The sequence below is a fragment of the Anthonomus grandis genome, chromosome 8 (genome assembly GCF_022605725.1).
Source record: "Anthonomus grandis grandis chromosome 8, icAntGran1.3, whole genome shotgun sequence".
Taxonomy (NCBI): domain Eukaryota; kingdom Metazoa; phylum Arthropoda; class Insecta; order Coleoptera; family Curculionidae; genus Anthonomus; species Anthonomus grandis.
In genome coordinates, this window is record NC_065553.1 from 3,957,285 (window position 1) to 3,975,522 (window position 18,238).

Genomic DNA, 18,238 nt, shown 5'->3' on the forward strand with positions numbered 1-18,238 from the left:
ATAAATTACCTGCTATATTATTGATTGTATGATTTTCATTGCTAGCAAGTATTGATTTGGTAGTTGAAACATTCTGAATTTCAGCCAGAGGTAGTATGACTTCTTGAGCATCGGTGCCAGAAATTGAATCTAAAACAATATCTTGGCTTTCAAAATAAATCACTAATATCAAAAAATATTATCTCTACCTGTTATACTATTCGGTATTGGTAGGAGAGTGTCATAAATTTTAATGTCTCCTGCATCGCAGGCCACCTAAGAAAAATAAATAAAATTATATTTTCTATTTTGATGCAAAGTCAACCATAATTATTATTATCTTAGTTCCATTTTGGTCCATACATTGCTTATCTCTTTCATGTTTAGACCTAACGCCATCTATAATTTTTTGTTCTAGATGTCACGTTTATCATTTTATAATTGATTTTTTACTACTCAAAATCTATACACGAATATTGCAAAATATACCATACACTTACAATGTCAAAACAACGAATGTACCACATTCACTGACACTGAAACTTTTAATGCAAGGCCAAAACCACGAAAGTGTCACATTCACGATACGCGCGTTGCAACAGTCGAATATAAACTAAGATACGTCAAAGGCAGTACAGCTACCCTCACCAAAACCATGATGCTTGCAGATTCGTTGGTTTGGCATTGTCAAGAACTGGTTTAGAGGGGTTTGAAAATGTAGATAGGTAAAAATTGCCAATTTTGCACATTCATGGTTTTGCCTTGGGACCGACGCCGAAGTAAAAGAAACCTTCGTGAAATACTTGGAAGTTCAAAAATACACCTTGAACAGTAACAAAGAGTAATTTTAAATATCTGGAAGAAAGGAAAAAATTACTTTACTGACCTTAAAAATGACAATAAAAGACTAAAAAATTACAATTAAAAAAAGCACTTTGCCTAAAAATAAATTCAAATGCCTAGGAGTAGGAGTAGCGAAAAATTATTTCAACTGCCTGAAGACAGACTTCAAAGGCTTTCATTGATAAAACAGATATCTGTAATACCGACCGTAAAAATGCGCGTAATTTGAATTCATTTTGTAAATTATCTTCATATTATTTTAGAACATGTTCCAATAACATTAATATTAACTAATAATTAACCACCGAATATTAATTGATTCCTACTTTATCGTCATCACACTAATTGATTATAACATCCTTTTTGACATATTGTATTATGGCGTAGATTTAAGTTATAATTACGATCATATTTTAAAAAAGTTTTTAGAACTTTAATTGAACAACAATATGGGATCGTGCTGTTGTGGCGGAAGTGTCCAAGACAGCCTCGAAGTCAGGAATACCGGTGAGATTGTAATGAGTACATTGGCTACACTAGATACACGGGGTGTATTCAGATATACTACAGGGCCTTTCGGAATAAGATTTGGTGAATATAGGCATCAATTCTGTAAATATATTTTTTTAACTGTAGCAGCTTTTGAAAAAAAAATCTCCATTTTCATCACCCTGTATGAGCAAAATTACCTTTTTTATTGCTGAACTCACGTCGTAAGTAATTATTTTAAATTTTAATATAGATCATTACGAACCAAACCTATCGACACCACCACTACAACGTCGACAAGAAGAAACTAAAAAAATTGTCATCGCTTTACATGCTTACAGCGCTTCAGATTCACAGGTAAAATAATTACATATGTTTTATGAACATACGTTACGTGTTCATTTAAAAAAAGGGCTTAACTCAATGTTTTGAAACTTGTCTGGTTATAAAATACAAAAAATGGCATTAAATACTTCCAAATATTTATTTTAAAACCCTAGTTATACTTCAAATATTTGTAACAAAAAACTTATGAATTAAATCATGCGAAAAATATAAAAGAGTGACTTCAAATACCTTAAGTAAAATGGATATATATATATCTTTAAATATCTGAAATATAAAAGGAGTTACTTAAAAAGTTTTAGTGATTCTAATAAAATTAAATTTACTGAGTAATTTGAAACAAAAATTACTATAAATTTAAATGCTCGGAATAACATTCGAAAGTAAGCTTGGATTTTGGAACAGAAATTATATTATATACCTAAGAAAAGAATAGGCCATAATTTTACCGCATTAAAGAAATCATAGCAAATGATAGGAAGATATTGAAAATGAGTCGGAAAGCCTGAAAAAATACTTGAAATGCCTGGATTAAAATAGAAAATCACGAAATATATAAAAGCTTAAGAATACAAAGAGTGTCTTAATAACCTAGAAATAATTAAAAATGTCTTTATATTTAAGATGTCTCTATGTCTAAGATAACAAAAAGAAACTTGAGATGAATTCAATCAAATAAAAAATTGCTTCAAAAATCTGGAATAAAAATTACCTTAAATTGCCGAAAAAAACACTTAAAAATAAGCCACAGTTATGAAGCAACATTTATTTTTTTTAATACTTATAAAAATTGCTTATAATCCTAGTGCGGTAAAGAAATCACTTTAAATATCAGGAAGAAATTGAAAATATCTTAGAAGGCCTGGAAAATATGAAAAATTACCTGAAATATCTGGAATAAATTGAAAAGTCACTTTAGATACTTAAAGACTCAAGAAAAGTAAAGTCGACACTTCAGAAAAAATAGGAAATGCCTTCAGGTCACCAGATACCAGCAAGAAGCTTGAAATCATTTTAATTAAAATTTACAATTGCTTAAAACATTTAAATTACTTCAAATTTCTGGAATAAAAATTGAAAAAATTAATCCAGAAATATGGATCAGATTGGAAAGTTACTCTAGGTGTTTAAAAGCTTAAGAACACTAAAAGTATCTCAACACCACAGAAGAAATAAGAAATTCCTTCAGATACCATCAACAAACTCGAAATGGTTTCAATAAAATTAAAAATTGCTTCAAAAAACTGGAATAAAAATTATTTGAAACACCTGGAATAAAATTCTAAAAACAATTGGAATAAAATTAAGGTAGAATTATGGCAAAAAAGTTATTTTAAATACCTGAAAAAAACAAGCCATAAATTCAGAATACATTGACGAAATGACTTCAACTACAAAGAGATTAAAAATGGCTTTAAAAGGCTGAAGAGTATGAAAAATTACTTAAAATGTCTGGAATAAAGTAGAAGCTCTATATATTTGACAACTTAAGAACACATAAAATGTTTCTGAATTACCTAGAAGAAATAAGAATTGCCGAATGCGAGCAAGAACTTGAAATCTTTTCAATTAAATTTAAATTAGCTTCAAAAACCTAGAAGCAAAATTTATTTTGTGCATTAAAAAAATAATATTAAATACCAGGAAGAAATTGAAAATGTCTTTGAAGGTATGACAGATTTAAGAAATTACTTGAAATTCCTAGATTAAATTGAAACTCACAGCTTTAACACAAAAAGGGTCTCAACACCGTAGAAGAAATTAGGAATGGCTTCAGACATCAGTAAGAAACCTGCAATAATTTCAATAAATATGAAAATTGCGTCGAAAATTATTGGAATAAATGTATACTTCTTTGAATGTTTGAAATAGAATTTATGCTTTAACCTAAAAATATAGCATAAAAACTATATTAAATCCCAGAAAAAAAATGAACGATAATTTTAGAGTACACTGAAGAAGTGACTTTAAATACCAGGAAAAAATTAAAAATACTTAAAATATTTGCAACAAATTAGGGCGTCACTCTAAATATTTTAAAGCTTAAGAACACAAAAATTGTTTCAACATCATAAAACAAATTAGGAACGCCTTTACAGATACCAGCAAGAAACTTGAAATGATTTCAATAATTTCAATAAAATTTAAAATTGCTTTAAGAATCTGAAATAAGAATTACTTTAAACGCTTGGAATACATTTAAAAATTAGAGAACAAAAATTATTTTAAATACCTTGAAAAAGTAAGACATAATTTTAGTACATAAAGAAATCACTTCAAATATCAGGCAGTAACTAAAAATATCATTGAACTCCTGAAAGATATTAACAATTATTTGAAATGCCCTTAATAAAACAGAAAGACATTTTAAATATTTAAGAATTTTAAAACACAAAAACTGTGACAACAAGCAAGGAGTGATTGGAAAAGCCAGCAAGATACTTGAAATAATTTCAAATTTCTAGACTAAAATTGAAAATTGCCAAAAAAATCTGGAATAAAAATTAGTTTACATGCCTGAAAAAAAAAATGCCATAAGCTTAGTGCATTAAAGAAATCACTTCAAATATTACGAAGAAACTGAAAATGTCCTTGAACGCCGAGAGATATGATAAATTATTTAAAAGACCTGCAAGAAAATAAAAAGCCTGACAACAATCCAAAAGAAAATAGAAAAGCCAGCAAGACACATGAAATTATTTAAAATCCCTAGATTAACATAGAGAATGGTTTAGAAAAGGTTTGGAATAAATTTAGAAATGAAATGTTGCTCTATTACAGCCAGTAGTAGAACATATATGTTAAATACCAGAAAAAGATAAACCATTATTTCAAAATAAATTACAACTGGTTTCAAATACCTGGAATTCATTAAAAAATGACTAACCGCCTTAAAGATATAAAAATTACTCTTAATATTTAAAAAAATTGACTCACACTATATTGCCACTATTAAACTAAAAATGTAAACTCCTCATACTTCTTCCAGGACGTGAGTTTCGCCAGAGGAGATCGCATGGAAGTCCTGGAAGATATCGGCAAGTGGATTCGTGTAAAACACCTTGGACCATACATAGGTTCTGAGGAGGGGTTTGTACAAGCAAACTTTGTCGCATATGAATCCAGTATCGAGAGTGAGGAGTGAGTTTTATTTTATTTACTTATATAGAGAGGAGCTCCTAGACCGCAATTATGTTTATTCTCACAGACAACAGTTCATTTTAATAGTCAACCCATATCCTAAAACATGGATTTAATTAAATTTCAAGGTGATTTTCTTTTAGATGGTTTTTTAAAGCTGCCTCCAGAAAAGATGCAGAAAACTTACTAATGAGCCCGGATAACCCTCGTGGAACATTTCTAATTCGACCCTCACAGTCGGATGGGTATTCCTTATCGATTAAAGCTTGGGATTCCCAGAGGGGATATCACGTAAAACACTACAAGATTAAACATCAGCCAGTTCAACACAGTGGATATCAGTCAAATATGAAACTGTGTTATTACATTTCTATTAATAAAACGTTTGATTCATTAAAAGAGTTGGTCTCGGTATACCATAGTAAGTTATAGTTTTTCGTTGAAAACACAAATATTTATTGTGTTTTGATCGTAGAAAATGCTTTTGGTTTGTGCGATACACTTATACAGCCTTGTAGGAAGCCGGACCCGCCTTTGTACCTTTCGTCCCGATATAGAGATAGATGGGAAATTTCACGAAATGAAATAGAGCTTATCACAAGGTAACTTATTTATAAGATCACTGTAGGGGTAAGCATAGTTGACAAGTTGCATAAAGGTAGGTAAAATCTCGGCAGTGATTTTTATCATATTTTACGACACAAGCGAAAGTGTTGTTGATTTCGGGCCAATGAGTCTTACAAATGAGATATGGCTTTAACATTAGTGTAGAGTTAATACTGAGATAAAAACTTCATGGTATAAAGAAATTTTTTTTCCAGTTTTAGGTTAATGATCAAAATCATCACTGTCGAAATAATTTGAGGTACAAAAATAAACTATTTTTTTAAATAACAAAACAAAGAGTAAAAACTCCATGTCAGGGTCTCATTAAACATATAGGTATATAATTATTAAACGCTACACGTGTTTCGCTCACCATCATCAGACCTAAAATTAAATTAAAAATTTATAAAAAGAACGATTATAAAATATGAGAAAAAAAACTTTTTACCTAGATCTACACCTACGCAGATCACATTACAACTAGCAACAAAGGTTAGATTAACAATATCCTCAGTAAATAAAAATAAACAAATAAAAAAGTAAAAACGTAAAATGTCACAAGTGGGAAACGATCCAGCAAAGATTCACTACGTTTATACGTTTACTTATTTATTTTTATTTACTGTGGATATTTTTATTTACACGTGTAAAGCTTAATAATTATATTTACAGTGCGCCTCTTAACTGTCCCCTGAATTTTTGAATGTGTTCATATAAAATCTGAAATTTAGTACACATCATTAGCTACTAAAATACTAATTTTTGGTCCCTAGCTTATTTTGCAAAAAATGGCGGTGGGACGCCATTTTGAAAAATTAAATAAAATAGAAAGGGAAGTCACGCGCTACATCGTTTGAAAGCTCCCACTGAATGCTTTATTGTCCTAGAATATTAAGTCAGGTAGAAGTAATCTATGGGTAGATTATTTATTTTGCGATAAAATTATAACTTCAAAATCACTATTAAAATAATGACATACAGAATTGAAAAGTGTTCGATATGTGTTTTTTTCTAAAATCGTCGATTTTTCTGGTTTTAAAATTTATAAGAAGATATGCGCTTATAAAATCACTGCCGACAAATATATTATTTATTTCACATGATTGCTTAAAATCATTCTCAAAATAACCTAATTGAAAAAAATTGCTTTTGGGGTCAATAAGAGTTTACAATTATAATCGAGATAAAAATGAAATCACATAAGGAAGGCAATAATTTTTTTTGCTTTCGGATAATCGATAAAAAGGATTTTTTTTACTAGATTGCGATTTGCAAACACCTAAAATTACACCCAATATAAATGTTATATCGCTGCTAATTGACAAGGAAAAAATTACAAAATCCTTTAATTGCATATTAGCCAATAAAAAATACGATTATACTTTTACGACCTTGAATGAACGAGCACTTAAAATGACAAGTAAGGATAAACATTTTTCTAATCTCTGGCGGTGTGAATTAATTGCCTTCTGGTTTCTATTCCTGTCCAATGTTTGATATTTCGAAGCCAAGGCATCCTCTTTTTACCTAAACCCCTTCTTCCCTATATTTCTGTTAATACAAGTTGGACCAAATGGTACATTTCATTGCGAAACACATGTCCCAGTAACGCTGTTTTGCTGTCTTTTATCCTGTCCAGCAATTCACATTGCCTTCCTATCGTTTTTCAAAATTTCTTCGTTGTTTTTTATTGCTGTCCATGAAACCTTCAATAATTTCAATAGAATCATAGTTCAAATGCTTTCAGCCTAATCAATATGTGCTAACCTTGAATCCACCCTTCCATACCATACAACAGTAAGGACCACATGCGTAACATCTTGTGAATTTTATTCTGAGATTGAAGTCAGAGTTCGCCAAGATGTTTTTGACTCTTAAATGAATAAGCTCCTCGCTTTTTCTATCCGGTATTTGATTTCTACGTTTGAAGACCACTCTTCGCATAAGGAAGTCGCCAGATAGTTAAACTTTTTTACTTGTTCTATGTTTTCACTATCGTTTGATAGTTTCGCATTCTGGAATTTATCTAATTTGTGGGTTATTGCTACGAATTTGGTCTCTTTTTTTTTTAATGTTAATTTTCATAAGTCGGCCTTGCATTCCAACTATTACAAAATAAGTAACTCATTATGAATTCGTCACAACAATACAGATTTTACTTATTACAACTATATCCAGAAGCAGGAGGTCATATATATTATCTGCTCTCAGGATCTGTGCCATCTGCATATCGTATATTTTTGATCCATGGACCATTTGCTTTGTTTCCCTCGAGAGCTTCTTAGAAGATGTTTTCAGAGTAAATGGTAAACACAAATGGGGAGAGGACACATCCTTGTTTTACACCTCTAAGGATTTTATCTGCCTTTGTAACTCCATCGTCAAATCTAATTGCAGCTAATTGGTTCCACTACAAGTTTTCACAGAGCGTATATCTTTTTGATCTATGACAAGCCGATATTGTATCCTATCAAATAATTTTTCCTAATTTGCGCAATACGTCACTACATCTTTTCTCCGATTGAAAAAAGTTCTGAACCAACAGTGCTGAACTTCATTAGTATGATAAAAATCATTGTTGAGATAAAAACTAGACTAGAAAGGAAGATGATTTTTTTTTAATTTTAGGTCAATGAGTTATTAATAATCACTCTCAAAATAAGTTGAGATACAAATATTAAAATTATTCGATTTATACACTGTAAAAAATAATAGGGTGGTAAAAAGAATAAACAGCGTGGTAAATTTCTTGAGTGTTAAATTTAACACTATGAAGTATACTATGTAGTATTTTTTAATACTTAAAGAAGACTTTAAAGTGGTTAAATTGACTTAAATTTATTTTTATTTTTTTGCGTGTTATATTAACACTATTAAAATACTTCGCGCCGTGCTAAAATATTTTTATATTTTTATTTGGTAAAAAAAATGCGTCCAGTGTAAATATACCCTTAAAACTGGTTAAATTAACACTAAACGTGTGCGTGATTTACTGCTACAAGTCGTGAAATTACCAACCCTGTGTCTCTCTACTTTCTTGACGCTTCGACCTGAACCTGACCTGTCTGATCTCGTCTCCGCATCGTTAATTTAATTTAGTGTTTATTTTGGATTTTTGTTTGAGTTATAAAGGTAAGCGTGCTCCGAGGCTTTTCAAATTTTCAAAAAACAGATTTTTTTATAGTGCCAAAGTACATCTTAGCTTAAAAATTACATTTTTTGCATTTTTATGGAATTAACCGACAGAGATTTATGTATAAGCCATACGTGCCATAAGCCATAAGTGTTTTTTTCATCTGTATAAAATCTACTCTTGTTATAAGGTTAAATTTGATCTCCAATTATTATTTTTTAGGTTTTATATTTCAAAATATGGGTTCCTATATATTTTTGTTGCAGAATATATATTTTTTATGTTTGTTATATTATTCTTTAATAGATAATGTCTAAGAAATTGATTGCTACGCCTTTTATTTGTATTTGTCCTAAAAAGATATTGCTCTCCTTTCTTAGAACAACTTTTTTGATTTAATCGTTTGGAATACGAAGTTTTGCTTTTTTTTTTTTAGTTTTTTTTTTTATTTTTATTAAATATATACAGACTAGCCGAAATAGTTGCAATATGTAATAATTGGGGTGATAAATTCGAAAAGGAACCAGGCGCCAAATAATTACTTTTTAATTTGTTAATTAGTATTTGTTTAAAACTTTTCCTTAATAATCTTTAATATATGTACCAAAGATTATTTAGAAATAGTTTCAAGTTTTTATTTAAACAAATAAATACTTTAAATATTTTTTTTGTAAGTTAAAAATTGTGCTCGCTAGGTTTTTTTTCGGCTAACACACTCCAATTATAAAAAAAAATACACTAATAAAAATAATGTTAACCCTAGGTAAGTTAAATTTACCATTTTTTATAACTCAATTAACCATAAATTAAGTGTACTTTTTTATTTTTTTTAAATATATTTAACCCGAAATAAATATTTTAAGTACCTGTGTAAGTTTAACTTAAACCAAAGTGGGTGATTAAATTTTACTTTTATTTAAATACATTTGACACTCAAAATATACTTTTAACAATACGGAAGGGGTTTTTTAAATTTTATTTTTGTTCGTTTATTAACACGCTAAATCGGGTAAAATAAATGTTTTTTTTTTAATAAAAACAACCACTTTTCACCACTTTTTGCCAGTGGTTATTTTAACACGCACTAGTGTGGACCTATATAGACCACTTTTGCGTGTTAAAATTAACACTCGATTTTTTACAGTGTAGGTTTTTAAAATCACTGTCGAAATAAATATGTTTTTAATTACTAAATGAAAAAAAAATAGATTTTGAATGATCCTTTAAAATCTCTGCTGAGATAAATATTTTGCTTAATAAGGTAAAATGCCCTTTAATAGCTGTCAAAATCAATATTTTCTTCCTTCTTTACTGAATCGTCGAATCCCCTTAAATACACTGTCGAGATAAACAACTTATCTCAACCTATTGTCTAAAGGATAAAAAACATTTTTTAAACGCATTGAGGTGACGACTATTTAAAAACCACTGATGAGATAAAAAAAATAAAAGAGCATAGTTTCTTTTGCTCTCGCATCCATGAAAATCACTGTCCAAATAAACATTTTATCCATCTCACAAAACTCACTTTTGCACTGCTTTCGATAATATATAAAATCACTGTCGTAAAAAACCGTGGTCACGGACGAATAAACTTTTTTTTGCTACTCAACGGTCACTGCACCTTTAAAATCAGTGGCGAGATAATTAGGTTTTTACATTTCCAGAAGGAATAAACTTAAATTTTCAGAATTGGTACCGGTAACTTCGGGGAGGTCTATTCGGGAAAATGGCGCGGCAAAGTCGTCGTGGCCGTAAAGATGTTGCTCGATAGTAACGGCAAAATGTCTGGCGAGGAATTCCTTACTGAAGCAGCTGTTATGAAGGAAATTCAACATGAAAAACTGGTAGGACTTAACTTTAATATGCATTTTAGGAAGTGCGTCCCTTCTGGTTCTTTAAAAGAACATTTATGAAGGGCAATGCTGACTTCATACATATTCTTGTTGATGATTAATTTTTCAAATCCATCGTGAACTTGAAGCTTGGTCTAATTTTATCAATGTGCTCCAAAAAGTTTGTTAGCTCTGTATCACTTTTGTCATTGACATATCGTAGCCACATCTTGGGCTTGGATTGATCTGTCCCTATATAGCGTACTCTTCGAACCAATCGGAAGTTCTTCATTAAGGGCGTAAAACCCACTTTTGAATTAAAAGTAGGACTTATGAAGGCAAAAGACTCCATCACTCCCTCCAGGGGAAGTGCAGGGCGTTCTGTAAGTATTGCCTTCTGTCTGAGTCTTTCCCTAATGATGTTAAGGGATTCTCCGATAGGCACATTTGTATAAAATCTCTCAACATCAAAGCTCACTAGCTTATCCGTGGGTTTAACAGTAGTGGCTTGAAGTAGTTCTACAATATGATCTTCGTACTAGGGAGTCCGTATTCCCTTGTAGTGGCTAGATAGTGCTCAACATGAATTTTGCAAGTTTTGATATGTTGAGGAGTGAGTTTGGTCCGCAATGCATCAAGGAGATAAGTAGAATACTTATCTCTGTAAATGTTTCCCTCGACTTCTTGATTTTGGTGTCTTTTCTTAGATCTTTGAATGCAGTTTGTTCCTGTCTGAAAATATTCGTTTTTGGTGGTTTTCTTACCAGTTAGTCCAGAGTATTTTTTTTCTTATAGCGAAACTCTCAGTGACGACATCGAGAACCAATGGTTTCGAAAAATTATCTCAAAATTAAGCTCTTTGCTTAATAACTTTTCATCAGTATTGAACAGGGTTCTCTCATGCACATTGATTATGATTTTTTTTATTTTAAGTTGGATCCGTCTTTCTAGTACGTGTAGTTTTCAGTTTTTTAAACTTTGACAAAGTATCAAAATTCTCCTGAACTTTTGACAGGTAAATTCTATTTTGGCAATGATTGGTTCATATGGTCTTCCTCTAGCGTAAGATCTTTCACTTCTTGGTATTGTTGTTCAAACTACGTAAAAAAATCATAGTTTCATGATTTGTTTTCAAGATTTGACAATAATTTATTAAAGAAATGTGGTAAAAATGATGAAGTTGTTAGAGAATCAGTATTTTTTGCATAATTATTCTTCCAGACCCAAATATCTAGAGTGATTGCAATGAAACCTTTAAGTGAGCACAAGCTAGGTCAAAAAATTATAGTTTCATGAAGATTTAACTGTAAGTAATTACTGACATGAAATAAAAACTATGAGGCAAACTAAAAAACCACAATTGCATAATGATTTAGACAATATTAATCCGTTCCGCATTTCTCCCATAACAATCCATCTCAGGCTCCCAATATGAATTAGGTGTGTTCTGATACTCGTTGCTTCCAAAGTCAAAATCAAATAAATGCAAAATAAAACAGAAGATAAACACAAAAACATTATAATATGAAATGTAAATTAAAAAAAGCAAACAAGAATACGCAAATTAAAATAGCGCACAAACTGTTAAAATAAAAAGTTGCCCTGTATCGAGAAGATGCTGTGTTGTCCTCTCAGAATATCTCTTCAAAACATTCCAATACAGCAGCCTCTTTAACTATCTTTTTAAAGTCCTAGAGAGTCAAGTTTTTAATATAGAAGGGTATGGTGATTAAAGGTGGATATGCCCTCATAATAAATCGATTTTCTTACTAATGCTGACGTTGATTGAGGAAGGGGAAGGAATATTTGATTCCTGTTTGGTTACCGAGTACTGCTGTCCGAGTATCATGCAAGCACTCTCAAATATTTACAAATAGGAAAGAGTTAAAACTCTGTCTGTACAAAAAAGGGGTTGGAATAAATGCCTGGAATTGAACAAATATATCGTTTTTGGATAACAAGCAATCTTTAAATAAAATAATTACTGGCATCATCCCAGGAGGACAAATGCCATAACCGAGATTCAACAAGTGAATACACTGACTTATCGATATTTGGGCCGAGTTCCTGAACAGCGATCCTGCCAGCATAACAACCGGACGCAATTTTTTTAGCATAAATAACCACTTTAGATGACTCATGAAAATTCCAACAAATTTATTGTCAGAATTAATAAATTAGATAACATTCAAAACATACCAACTTTGCCTCAAGTTGCACCGATTTTTTCCCTTCTGGAGATCCTCCAGATCTAAATCTGTGTTCAGAGCCTGCCACGTTATATAATTTTATCTACCATTCAAGTACATTATCTTCAATTTCTAGTCCTGTTATCGAACTATCAGTCTTGTTACTATTTTGCTCAACATTCTCACTAAAATCTTAACCACCTTTTGATATTTCCAGGTTCAACTTTATGGAGTTTGCACAAAAAACGAGCCTTACTACATTATCCAGGAATATATGCCAAAAGGAAGCCTGGAAAGATATTTACGCCAAGACAGTGGGAAAACGATCAAATTTGAGGGCTTGGTGAACATCGCTTATCAAGTGGCCAGCGGAATGGCTTATCTAGAATCTTTACTTTTTATTCATAGGTAAACTGTATCAGATTATACACTTTTTAGTAACAAATCTGGTGTTTATTAGAGATTTGGCGGCCAGGAACGTACTGTTAGGGGAGAACCTTGTGGCAAAAATATGCGATTTTGGATTGGCCAGGTTTATGCCAGAATTCAACTCCGAAGATAGTAATACAGCTCCCGTTTATATCAGTAAATCTGGTAATTTCCCAGTGAAATGGACGGCCCCAGAAGCATTAAAATACAACATATACTCGACCAAGTCTGATGTTTGGTCTTACGGCATATTTCTTACAGAACTGTTCACCTATGGTTGCGCCCCTTATGGAAGAACTGATCCCTTAAGGGTTTATTATTTAGTATGCGAAGGTAATACTTACCAAAAAAAAAGGTTTTTTCAATTTTAAATTAAATAATTTCAGAAAATTACAGGATGCCAAAACCGGAAAACCTTCCTGATGAGTTATACCACGTGATGCTACAATGTTGGCATGAGATCCCGGATAAACGGCCGCCATTTCGGGATTTGGAAGCTTACTTTGAAGACGTCAATGTCAGTTACAAGTATTCAGATCACGGTGATGCGAGTTCGGTCATTTTAAAGCGCGGGATACCTTATGAGGACCATCCTAAAATCATGGGAAAACCCCCATTAAAAAGATAATTTAAGCATTAGTATAAATTCTATTTTGGAAGGAGCTATTGTATGGTATATTAAAGATAGATTTTTGCAGTTTATAGGAGACTATTTCGTTTTTCATCAAACTTTTAACACGTTGAATGACATTTATACAAAAACCATTCTCAGACGCCACTATGTCAAAATTGAAATAATTAGTCAAAATGGCTTTCAAATCAAAATTTTTAATATTATATGTTATATTTATTTCTTTTTTGTAAAAAAAAAACAACTTTCGAGTTATCTCGTGGTCGGGCGTCTCCGAGCAGAAGTTTCTTGCGGCGCCCAACCACGAGATAACTCGTTAGGCGGAGAGATGATAAACACGTTGCGGCACAACCTTTTTCGTTCGCAGAAGCAGGCAGTTTAGTATTAGCATGCTGCTAGGCTTGTAAACGTGTGGACTATTGGTTATTGCTAACGGTTTTTAGTTGTTTTCGACATATATTTATTGTTGTTTGAGATACTTGAGCATAAAAATGTCGCGAAAACGTCCTTTGAATGACCGTGAGCTTGAGAATTTTGCCGCAATGGATGAGAATGAGTGGGACAGTTTCCTAAAGTTTTTTCCTATGTCTAGTGAACAGACTTTAAGTGAAAGTGGTCAGGATCAAATCCAGCCACCCGAAGAATCACATTTAGATCCTGAGTGGGTTGACATTGAGGAGGAGCCACCACATTTTGATTTTTTGGTAAATGATGTTGGATTTATGTCTCAAGAACCAGTAACGATAAAATATCTTGTAAATTTATTCTTTTCTAATGAGTTTTTAAGCTATTTGGCACAACAAACAAATTTGTATGCGACCCAGGAGATCGCAAAACATCCTTTGACAAGGTCCTCTAGATTGACCAGATGGGTCGAAAACACCCCAAATTAACTGCAAATATTTTTCGGTATTCTTTTACATATGGGTCCATGTAGTTTCCTATCTATTGAGCATTATTGATCTCAACATATCATGTACAAAATGCCCTTTTGGCGCTAGGTTATGAGCAGAAATCGGTTCCAGTTACTGTTGCGTTTTTTGCATTTCGTTGACAATTCGGGAGTGACTGAAGATCGTTTATTTAAGATTAGACCAGTCATTGCTCATTTCAACAAAATAATGCAGAATCACTATGTTCCAGACAAAAACTTATGCATTGATGAATCAATGATCTTACAACGTGGCAGGCTTATTTTTAAACAATATATAAAAAATAAGAAGCATAAGTACGGGGTAAAATTTTATGAACTATGCGAATTTGCTGGCATGGTTCTAAAAATAAAAGTATATTGCGGGAAATCAGAAGCTATCGAGAATGATTTGAGGCATGCTGCAAGTGTGGTTCTTCACTTATTGGAAAATTATTTACACAAGGGTTATGTACTCTATACTGATAATTTTTATAATTCAGTAGGCTTAACTAATAACATGACAGCGAAAAAAACATATATTGGTAGCACCTTACGCGGTAATCGAAAGGGAAATCCAAAGTATGTCGTTTTAAAAAAGCTAAAAAAAGGCGAATGTATATGGCAAAGATGCAAATCAGTAGTAGTTTGCAAGTGGAAGGACAAGCGAGAGGTATTGACGATTTCAAATATGCACAAAGTACAAATGATTGAAGTGCGCAACAGGAACGGAAGAGTTTCTGTGAAATCTAATACTCTAATATAATGTATAATAAAGGACTACAATGCAGGAATGTTAAGTAACGACCAGTCCGATCAAATGCTAAGTTACTATAGCGCACTAAGAAAAACCATTAGATGGCCAAAAAAGATCGCATTGCATATTCTCCAAATATATATACATAACGCTTACTTGCTGTTTCGTAAATCGACCGGAAGCAGAATAAAATCTTTAAAATGTAGAGAGATGTTTGTGTCTACTCTACTCGATGATGCCTAAGTACAAGAGCTTGCCCTGTATGTACTTCGAATAAACTTCGACAAGAAACACGTTATTTCTGTCCTGTCTGTGAAAAAAAACAGCCTTATGTGTGGAAAATTGCTTTAAGGACTACCAACTAAAGTAAAAATGACTAAACAAGTTTTTTTTAGACAATTTTTTTTTTATTATTTTTTTTTGTAAACTTCATATTATTATATTAACTATCTGTAAACACTAGCAATTAAGTTTTCCTATTTTTAAGGCACAGTTTATGTTTTTCCGCTTTTTGATAGAACTAAAAACATTTTTAATTTTTATCACTACATTTTGCTTCCTCTGTACTAAACAAGATGAAAATATAATTTAAAAATGATGCCAAAATGTGTTTTACTGGTCTATTGCGAGCGTCCAGCACCACAAATTTCAACGCAAACGCCACGAGTTTACTCGCACTGGGGGCTGTAAAACAGTTAGTCAAAACCGAGATAACTCGTGGTTGGCAGTCAACGTGTTTTAATGCCGTAAGCGAAAATGAGGTACTTTCTTTTCTAAAGCTTTTGAGATATAACATTTTTTATCTCTCAAAAGCTTTTGACATACTTTCATTTGTGTTGCGAAGGAATGGTGCTATTTTAAAAAGATCATATTAAACTGGTAGAAATCAAACTGTCTACTTAACTAACAATAAAAAAGTACTATAATATCATAGTCTGAAAGTTGTGACCTGAAACAGGGAGTTCGTCAAGGCTCCATTCTCTCACTGAAATGGGTATCCCTTTCAATCAATTTACCAATATGCAGATGGTACATACGTATCGTATCGTACGATGGTAATATGTATAGAAAGACTTCCGTAAAAAAGTCTCTTGTCATCCAATTTTTTTAAGTTTAACTCATCATATGCTCTAATAATCTAAAACATGGGATACCCTTTGGGCTTTGGAATCAGATGCAATGAAAGTTTTCAGTTTAATTATTTTATTAGTTGAATGTTTAGGCTGGTATTATTGGGCCATTTTTCATTGATGGTACGTTAAATGCCAAAAAAATTGAGTTGCTACAACACCAAGTTCTTCCTGCTGTTTAATTCCTCCCTAATATTAGACTCGCCTGATATACTTAGACATGTGACCAGTCTATTTTCAACAAGATGGCTGTCCTTCTCATAATGCGGTTAGAGTAAAAGAATTTTTAACAAATACTTTTCCTAACCGCCTTATTAGTGGGATTTGTAATATCAAATGGCCTCCAAGATCTCCCAATTTTTCACCAAATGGCTTTTATTTGTGGGGTAATCTTTAGGAGACTATTTATAAAATCATAATAGTAGGCCAACGAATTTAGAGGAGTTGAGAAACAAAATCGTTGAATCTTGCCAATTCCGTTTTACCTCAAACTGTTTTGGAAGTAAGCAATTTTATTTGAATAAGAACAACGCTTTAATTTTCAATATGCAATGCACAGCATAAAAGAATTTGAATTACCAATCTATCCGGGTTTTACACATGTAAATCCTGCATTAGAAAAATATTATACCAATGCCAAAGTATATAGATTTCAACTTGTTAGACTGTGCCAATGCCGCGTAATATTTTTTAAGATTGGGTCGCAAGAGATACAGCCTAGGGATGATACAAAATATTAGGAACAGTTCTTTTGGAACAGTTCCAAACGAGTAACGGCTGTAACAGGTATTAATTTAAAATTTAAGAAAATACTAGTTCCAAGATATCAACTGTTCCGGAGTAATAGAATATAACCAGATTACAGACGGAACAGTGGGAATAGCAAAAGAGAGAGAACAGAATAGCGAAGGAAACTGCCTTTTGGCGTTCCTTTTTTATACGATAATTCGACGAAACACGAAACTCAAAACGGGGATTGGCCGGATTGGGGATTTATTTAGACGAGTAGGCGAAACGAAAGATGGAACCGTTGGCGTTTGGCGTATTGGTCGATTTTAGCATCAGCATCATTCTTTTACATCGCAAAATCCAAAACTATTAATTTTTCATAACCGTTCCGTTTCCCCTTAAAGTAGGTATTAAATTAAATTTTATATCGTGTCAAAGTTGTTTTAACGATCTCGGTTGGAACTGTTATTAAGTAACAGGTATTTGGAACTGTTCCGGAATAGGAACAGGAACGTAACGGAACAGTTCCAAAAAAATACTAGTCTGTACCATCCCTAATATAGTACAGCCCTCACCTACATCAGACGCTAAGTAAAATAAAATTTGAAATAATCGATCTCGAACCTAAAACACCAGCGCACAGTGCTTCGACCAATGGACAAAAATCGAAAAAGTGACTTGTTTTTCAGAAGTATTTAAATACCTTATCTTAAAGACCACAAACTAATAGCCACTATTCCACAAAAATGTTATTGCAAATAGCATTTTTTGTTGATAAATATTTGCGCCAAAAATAATAAAATCTCGTGTGTTGACCAGTACCTTTTTGTTATTAAAACTTGAGTATACTTTGTTGGTGTTTCAAGACAAGCGGTTAAAAGTTGAAATCTTTTTTAAACATGGACAGTGTACAACAAGGTATTTACTTTAATATCATGTATTAAAAAATTTAAAAGTCGTTTATCATTTAACCATAATAAATGTAAAAGTAGTTTGCAATTATTTTATATTTCTCTTTAAATTTGAAACTTTGAAAAGGCATATAAAAAAAGCCTCTTAAAACCATTTGTAGTTTTTACATTTTATTGTTAA

At 31.9% G+C, this 18,238-nt stretch overlaps 1 protein-coding gene across 3 annotated transcripts; it reads left to right on the forward strand.

Moving 5' to 3' along the window:
* Nucleotides 1-1,196: 1,196 nt before the first annotated feature.
* LOC126739356 (tyrosine-protein kinase Src64B-like) lies at nt 1,197-13,701 on the forward strand. 3 transcript variants are annotated; one of them, XM_050445003.1, is made up of 9 exons: nt 1,197-1,413; nt 1,565-1,668; nt 4,646-4,797; nt 4,941-5,218; nt 5,273-5,399; nt 10,227-10,383; nt 12,778-12,968; nt 13,021-13,322; nt 13,376-13,701. In XM_050445003.1, exons 1-9 carry the CDS (start codon nt 1,272-1,274, stop codon nt 13,615-13,617), a joined length of 1,695 nt encoding a protein of 564 aa, XP_050300960.1. In that variant the 5' UTR covers nt 1,197-1,271; the 3' UTR covers nt 13,618-13,701. The 3 variants fall into 3 exon arrangements, with proteins under 3 accessions (XP_050300960.1, XP_050300962.1, XP_050300961.1); XM_050445005.1 differs by having other exon boundaries at nt 13,386-13,556; XM_050445004.1 differs by having other exon boundaries at nt 1,206-1,329.
* Nucleotides 13,702-18,238: the final 4,537 nt, after the last annotated feature.